Below are 8,531 nucleotides of genomic sequence, written 5' to 3' on the forward strand. Positions count from 1 at the left end.
CCTTCAGGGATAGATGCTTTTGCAAACTCAAATCTCAATGTCTACTAGTATGATGCCAGGCTATTCACAAAAGAAGCGAACAATTTTATACAACTGCCTTCCAAAATAAACACTCACTAATATTCAGGGTATAAACAATCTCAAAGCACATAAACATTAAAAACTTAAGTTTATTCCAGGAATGTAAAGGGTGAATTTCAAATGTTCAGTTTAATTACTGACAGCATCCCTTTTTTCCTGCAATAATTACTGGCAATACATATGTCAAAAGCCCTACGTGTCTAACATCAGGGCACATATTTAAACCACCGCTTGCATGACTTCCATTTATGAAACCGCTACCACTTCCTGCAAAGAATAAGCTAAAACTCTGCCTCAGCATCCACCTGCGCAAAAACAGCTGGAAACAAGCCCAGCAAACCTCAGGGAGAGAGGAGCTGAGATGCGGCTCGGAAAGAGATTTCAGGGCTTTGCTTCTGGTTGCTAATATGGCATTCTAATACGTTATAAAATTACCTTTAGGCATGGCAGAAACAAAACGTTTTCTCCACCAAGGTCTGTTCCTGTCTGATTTCTCATCATCGCTATCTTTGCGTTCTTCAGTCTGTAGGAAAAGTTTGATGCTTTATTTGGAGTTGGGCAGCAGGCAAATTACTATGAAAAGGATTTCAGTTAGTCTGTAAAATACAAATACCCCTCAGGTTTGTCTTAAAAGAAAAACTGTTCTTATTGCTGTAGAGGAAGCTTTGGGAACATGGAAGTGTACCTTTTAAGCAAGACAAGGATCTGCTTGAGGGTAGGCACTATCTCATCAGTGAGTAAACTGAGAGCCTATAACGGAGCCTTGCATAGAGGAGGCACTTAAGACAATCTTAAGAGTAAGTGCAATGCAAATAAAGTCTAGGAGGATAGTAGAGATGGTAGCAGTAGTATTAACAATAAAACCCAGTCTGTACTGTGTGCCAAACACTGAGTAAAAGGATATATGTTATCTCATTTAAACCTCACAGTAGCCTTAGGATATAAATACTATTATCAAGCCCTTTTTATAGATGAGAAATATGAGGCTAAAAAAGGTTATCACTCATCTTCCCCAAATTTATATAGCCTATGTGTGGCACAGCTGGGACTCAAGCCTAGATTCTGACCAACTTCAAAGTTTTGATCATCAGTTATGTTATCATTAAGACCACATATCAGTAGCCCATCATGTACCTTAAACAAGTCATTTAATATCTGTTTATTCACTGACAAAACTGGAACTAAAAATATTTTCTCTCAGGGCATCCTTGTAGATGGGGTGTCAGAACCCAAGGAGAGAGATGAGGGCATCCATGGGGAATGGTTTAGCAGTGGGGATGGCATATTGATTACATACATGAGGACTGATCAAGTAAGTATATGCATGAAGAATTATGAAAACGGGTTTCTATCACAGAAGGGAGTTACAAATATGGGAAGGGAGAAAGATGAAATAAACTGTTGTTTTTAGAGTAGAATGAAATATATAGGTGTATGTTCATGGTTCTCTACATATAAAGAGAAAGATACACACATATTAATGTGTATATGCACTTGTATATTCTCACACACTCTCTCCCATGGCTTTGTCTACTGTGAGTTCCTGGGAGTAGCAACACTCCTACAGCAAAGAGCACACCTAGTATCCAGATTTTGGTTTTTAAATACCATTTTCTACTAAAAGGAACAAGGGTTCCTTGGAGAAACGGCTGGTCCGGGACTAGGACAGACACAGTACAATATAAGCTGACAACATTTTGTGCCAAAAGGAAAGAAATACTCAAAGAATGATGGCAGTATATCAAAAGAACCTCTGACAGCTTGAAGGGGCTCCACTGAACAAATCAGGGACAAAAATAATGACAGTAACAAACCCATTGAGTAAAACAGAAAACCATGGGACCATCAGTATAATAAGTAAATTAAAAATTTGATGAAGAAAAAAATAAAAAATAATACTCACTGAAAAAAATAATAGCTAACCATCTCGGAAGGAAATTAGAGGTTTAAATTAAATTTGATATAAAATTATTTGGAAAAAGTTAAAAGCATCATAAAAATGCAACACTACAAAAACAAAGCACTAGAGGTTTCCTATGGATTAGGTTGTGGATATATTAGACAAATCATCTTTGATGATGACTACTGTCCATTCTTAACCCTAGACGTATATAATCCATGTTAATTTCAGATATTAAGAGAATTAGGCAGACAGACATTAAAGCTGACCACACCAGCAAATTCCGTGGCCTGTGTCCCATACCTCTCCTCTTGAGGAGTCCTTACTCGGGGATGAAGAGGACGAATGAGGTGCAGCCACCAAAGAGGTAGCACCAATGGCTGCGGCTGGAGGGAGCTCTCGCTCTTCATTCCCTGGACGGCGGTTCCAGCTGGGGTCACTCATGGGTCTCCGGGAGGAAGATACTATGTCAGAGCTCCTGCTGCGAACTAATCTCTCAGGGTAAGAATGCCGCTGCCTGAATGCCTCCATTTCGGCGGGAGTTAAACCATGGGAACCGAAGTTTGGCAGCCGGGCCTCATTTCCTCCCACAGCGCCTTCCAGGATCGGAGGGTCTGGTGGTGGATGCGAAGGCCTGGCATAGTGCACTTTTGGCCTTACCACAGCAGAAGCCCCTGGAACACAGGGGGAAAAGTTTGCAATTGAAACACAACTGCTCTAACCAAGGCGTTATTAGCAATGGGCTTTGGCTGCATACTTCTGACTTTGATAAGACAAGGGTCAAAAAGCTCACTTGATGACCATTTCACAATATGTACAAATATTGAATCATTATGTTGTACCCTTGAAACGAATATAATGCTATATGTCAATTATATCTCAATTTTTAAATAGTTCACTTAACTAGTTTACCTTCATGTGAAGACAGTGGGTCAAACATGGCGAGCAGAGACTCTGATTGAGAAGGGGGAGAGGTCAGGTGGTGGGCGCCTAAAACAGACAAAACAGACCAAGTCAGAACTCAGGACTCAATGAGAGTTTCAACAGTGAAAATGGTTCTGACAGTTTCCACACGTTTCAAACTTTCTTCATCAATAAGAGTTTGAGTGACATATAAGGGGGGGAGGGGGAGAATCTAATAAAGATCAAATTCTGATACTCTAAATTCATTTTATGTTTATTCTACATATATGGATTTTTTTAAATTTTGTTTTATTGCTTAAAATATTACAAAGAGTAGTACATTTGTCTCCTTTTTTTTCCCCCTTGACCTTGCCCCGGCCTCCCCTACCCCCCGAGTGTCCTGTGTCCATTAGTTATATTTATATGCATGCATACAAGTCCTTCAGTTGATCCCTTCTTTTCTACAGCAGCAGAGTATTCCATTGTGTAGATGTACCACAGTTCTCTAATCCACTCATCTGCTGATGGGCACTTAGGCTGTTTCCAAATCTTAGCTATGGTAAATTGTGCTGCTATGAACATAGGGATGCATATATCCTTTCTGATTGGTGTTTCTGGTTTCTTGGTACATATATGGATTTTAATTACATTTAAGTGGTCTATCTGCCTGCTACTTTTGTTGGCCAAATTATATCCCATAGTTAATGCAAAGATCACAGAGGCAGATGTAAATCTTCAAAATTTTCAGAATGTCACAACTTCCCTGAGGTTCAGCTTCTGCCTATAAAAAGAAGGGCAACACTACCTACAGAAGGAGAATAAATTAAAAGTTGGAAAATTTAAAATTCTAATACTGCTCTCAGCAAATGACAATTTATAAAATAACTCATATTAATATGAATACTACTGACTGGCTGGATGGCTCAGTGGTTGAGCGTTGACCTATAAACCAGGAGGTCATGATTCGATTCCCGGTCAGGGTACATGCCTGGGTTTCGGGCTCGATCCCCAATGTGGGGTGTGCAGGAGGCAGCCGATCAATGATTCGCTTTCATCACTGATTTTTATCTCTCTCTCTCTCTCTCCCTTTCTGAAATCAATAAAAAATAGATAAAATATAATTTCCAAATGCTATGTTCTATTTCTCCAAGTTATTTCACATATTTTAAAGCATTTAAAAAATAACTACAGCCCTAGCTGGTTTGGCTCAGTGGATAGAGCATCAGCCTTCAGACTGAAGGGTCCCAGGTTCGATTCCGGTCAAGGGTACATGCCCAGGTTGTGGGCTCGATCCCCAGTGTGGGGCGTGCAGGAGGCAGCCAATCAATGATTCTCTCTCATCATTGATGTTTCTATCTCTCTCTCCTTTTCCCTTCCTCTCTGAAATCAATAAAAATATATTTAAAAAATAAAAATAAAAAATAACTACATAAATTCTAATAAGTGGTTATATCAAAATTCATTTAGCCTCTGGTTTTTAATGATTAGGTTGTTTCTAAATTATTTGCAAATATTAATGTTATGAAGAACATCTCTGTGCATTAGACATTCTCCATACATGGAACTATTTCCTTATGGCTGATTCCTAAAGTGGACCAAATCTGGTATGTGAACTTTTAAGGTCTTACATACGTATCGCCAAACTATGCCCCATAGTGCGATAACAACTGATACCATCACCAGCAATGCGTAAGATTGCCAGCTTCACCATGAATGTGACTGTTTAAAAAGTCATCTCATTTTCCCTTCTTACCATGAGTTACTTCATCCATGTCTGGACTAGTGACAGAATCTTTACCCCCAAAGTCAGAGCTGCACTCAGATCTCAGGTCTTCAATCTTATTGGGAATATCCTCAGAGGTTGCACTTATGCCTTTAAAAAAGAAAGCAAAAAATAAACAGCAAGAAGAATAAAATAAACACACAAAAAGTATATGAGATTTGGAGAAATGTAAATATTCTCAAATTTTTGTGCCCTAGTTCTATCCATGTGAGTTATTGCTTAAATACATTTGCCTGGACTTGTGCAACATAACCAGAATTATCACATGCTGTCTAAACACAGTAACGGAGCTACCAAGAACAGAGAGAGCTATAGAGGGAACACATCCAGACTGTTTGCCAGTTACTTCAACAGGCTCTCTAAAGCTACACATTAAATTCTCAGATTTAAGGGCCCATAGAAATAATTTTGTTTCCTGAAAATTACTCAGCTCTTAAATAAAACATATCTCTTTGCTATCAACTTTACAAATGGAGATGTGGGAACACACCTTGAAATCCTTATTCCTTAAAACAAGACAGACATACCCGACACAACACTGAGGCCTGGTGTGCTGGGGCGGGAACTGACCTCCCTGACATCCGTATCATCAGATGTGCTACCCAGTCCCGAACAGCTCTCCAATTCCTGCAGACGCTCCTCCTGCTTTAGATCGGGGGCCTCTAAACAGAAGATGTGAGGTGTCACATTAGTGATTGTTAGCATGCCAGTTTCAGCTTGTGACCCAGATCATGAAAGCTACCTGGGTATGAATGAAATCAGTGTAAATAGATTTCTAAGTCTGGGCCAGTTAGCAAAGTTAGTAAGATCAAGTGTTAAGAAAGTCAAGGTTGTTATTTTCATCCCCAATCTAGGCCAGTTAGTTGTGCAAAAATGAAAACTTCTTCCAGGTCACTAATCTAACAGTGTGTGTTCTTGGTTAGCAAGTCAACTAAACAAGAGAATATGAAATAACCTAGCACTAAATCAACCACTTTCTAAAAAACAACTCCTATGGATGCTCAACAGGGAGTGAGCCAATCCTACTGTCTCCTTATGTATGTTTAGCATGTCTGAATATGTTAACGTTATTCAACATATATAGGATCACTTTATTATTCTTGAGCCAAGCAGATCGGACAGAATGTAATTCAGACATAGTTATTTATATTTGCATTCTGGTAGCTGACATGTAGTTGAAGGCAAAGATTTATCTTCATAATCAGGGGGGGGAGTAGAAATGCAATACATAAGAATAAACAAAGTACAAATCACTTCATATACATTTATAATAATTGTGCACAAAATAATTTGCAGTACTCCAGAGTCTGAATTTCAGCACATTTCAAAACTACATTTGGTATCTTTAAAGGGTCAAGTTCTCCCCATGTAAATCTAAACATGCTTACCAGGTATCCAACCACACAGGGCTCCTATTTGTGATGAGTTCATGGGAGAGACTGGACTCAATCCACACAGAACGCTGGTGAGTTACTAACAGTTGCTTCCAAAATAACTGAACAGTCAGAAAGCACCTGCCATCTTGGCCCATGCCATTCAAAACTGCATTTTTTCTTGATGAAAGAAAATGCCTTACGCTAATTTTCCATGTGACATTCTTAGCAATTGGATTGCCTCATACTTGTCAAATGTATATCTGACAAAATGTCCATAATATAGAAATTAGAATACCTTACATTTAAACGTCTGTGCAAATCAAAATGCAAATGACAGCATACTAACCTGAGTCACTTGGCAAAACCTCTACACTCCAAGCTTCGCTTGTTGTCTCTGATATGGTAGAACCAGTGCAGGGGTCAAGAAGCACTGACCCTGACCCTGGCAGGCACAGTAAACTGCCTAACATGTTCTCTGCTGCTGCACCTGTATAACCAGTGGGGAGCAAAGGGTTAACAAAGGTCCTGATGGAGAGCACAAGGATAACGGAGAAAAGCCAAACGCTAACGCTCACAAAACCTCTCTACTCTAGCCACGAGAAAGGAGCCAAGGTAAGAGCAATTTCAATCAATAACGCCACTAAAAACGCACATTTCCCCTGTGGTCACAGTGACACGAGCTCTTTTTCACCCACTGCCTCCTGTGCACCTTGAACTCTCCGTAGAGAAAACACATTGTTGGATCAAGTCATTTCAACTAGCTTTCACCTTGGTTTTTCAGCTGATTTTGTGTGTGTCCCTAATAACTCTCTCAAATTTATAGTCCTACAAGGATTAAAACCACTCAGACATTTAACCACATCAAGTTACACTGGCCGAAATATGTTCTCTTCTGGCACATCAGCCACATATTCAGAGCAATAAAATGTATTTGCAGGAAAACACACCACCTCTGTAGTACTTGTTTAACTGCAAATGCAGCTTATTGCTGAAATACAGCTTACTGCCAGAAAAAATACTAAATACTTAACATCTGGAACAAAGTAATATAGAAACCAATTAAGAAATCTATTTACACTACTTAAAAATACATACAGGATTAAACATTACTGTACACCTGTGTTAAAAATACTCAAGTTCTGCCCTAGCTGGCAGGTAATTTTTTAAAATTTATCTTTATTTTTGAAAGTATTATAAATGTTCCCTTTTCCCCCCATTGACCCCCTCCACCCTGCCCCTACCCCATGACATAATTATAAATATCTGAACATAATTGGGGAGGGGATAAAGGGCAGTGGGTGGAAGAAGAGATGAAACAAACTAGCCATGTGTATGAGTAACTGTCAGAGCTGAGTGATGGGTACACAAAGTTTATTACACTATTCTCTCTTGTACTTGCTTGAAATGTTCCATGATTTTTCAAAAAATGAAGAAGGTATCTTTCAGAACTCAAAGAAAGGTGAATTTTAATGTTTGTAAACTGTGCATCAATAAACTTGATGTAAAAAAAGAAAAAGACAAAACTAGTTACTTTTCCACCCTCACCGGTTTGAAATGCTCGCCCAGGTTGAGGGCTCAATCCCTAGCAGAGGGCGTGCGGGAGGCAGCCAATCAATGATTCTCATCATTGATATTTCTCTCTTTCTCTCCCTCTCCCTTCTTCTCTGAAATCAATAAAAATATATTCTTTTAAAAACTAGTTACTTTTTGGAACTGAATTAATACTTCCAGAAGTAAACTCAATGTTTAGACTCTCAGTATCATATTATTCCGAAAGATTTTATGGCTATAATCTGTCAGAATTTTCATTTTAAGGTAGGTGTTTTGTCTCTAAAGAACATCCTAATCATAGACTAAGAACATATACTGTGCCCTACAAACAAGACTAGACGAGAAGATAATTCAAAAGACTGGTTTTTCTCTTTTGGGGGTTGGGGGTGAAGTTAAATGTAGACAGAAAAAACATACCTCTATTTAAGTAAAGAAAAAATACACGAATGCCTGGCTATATGCAGCTGTCTCAGTTTCCCAGTTAGGGCTAACACCCACACCACATTTGTCAGAGCACTGAAGTTCCCTCCCATGAAGGGTGGTGGACATGAAATAAGCAATATTCCAGAGACATTAAATAGCAATTACCTGCAATTTCTTGCAAACGATCTTCGTCAATGTTAGGGTCAAAATCACTTCCCAAGACATCTGTGCTCCAGGTCTCACTCACTGTTTCTGATATGTCCCTATCATCCGTCAGTCCCATCATGTCACGGATTTCAAACTTCCTCAGCTTATCATCGAGATTATCCTGTGTTGTGGCTATCAGAAACAAAATTAAGCATTTAAAAAATGGTAGCACAGCTATGATTTTTTTTTCTTTTTTAAATTAAATCTTTATTGTTCAGATTATTACAGTTGTTCCTCTTTTTGCCCCCCATAACTCCCCTCCACCCGGTCCCCTCCACCCCGCCCTCACTCCCCACCCACTGTCCTC

The 8,531-nt window shown here is 39.1% G+C and overlaps 1 protein-coding gene across 9 annotated transcripts in view; it reads right to left on the bottom strand.

The window, feature by feature from the left end:
- Positions 1 to 8,531, bottom strand: part of GAPVD1 (GTPase activating protein and VPS9 domains 1) — a 43,041-nt gene that overhangs the window by 15,240 nt on the left and 19,270 nt on the right. For 7 of the 9 annotated variants that reach the window (XM_015567085.1, XM_015567086.1, XM_015567083.1 and 4 more), the window contains 7 exons: positions 8,183 to 8,356; positions 6,390 to 6,530; positions 5,195 to 5,329; positions 4,638 to 4,757; positions 2,894 to 2,971; positions 2,285 to 2,655; positions 517 to 604 (listed from right to left, as the gene is read on the bottom strand). In XM_015567085.1, the coding sequence (XP_015422571.1) occupies positions 517 to 604; positions 2,285 to 2,655; positions 2,894 to 2,971; positions 4,638 to 4,757; positions 5,195 to 5,329; positions 6,390 to 6,530; positions 8,183 to 8,356 (1,107 nt within the window). The remainder of the gene's footprint in view (positions 1 to 516; positions 605 to 2,284; positions 2,656 to 2,893; positions 2,972 to 4,637; positions 4,758 to 5,194; positions 5,330 to 6,389; positions 6,531 to 8,182; positions 8,357 to 8,531) is intronic. The other 2 variants (XM_015567084.1, XM_015567087.1) reach the window with 2 other exon arrangements.

This window comes from Myotis davidii, unplaced genomic scaffold, assembly GCF_000327345.1.
Source record: "Myotis davidii unplaced genomic scaffold, ASM32734v1 scaffold142, whole genome shotgun sequence".
NCBI lineage: Eukaryota > Metazoa > Chordata > Mammalia > Chiroptera > Vespertilionidae > Myotis > Myotis davidii.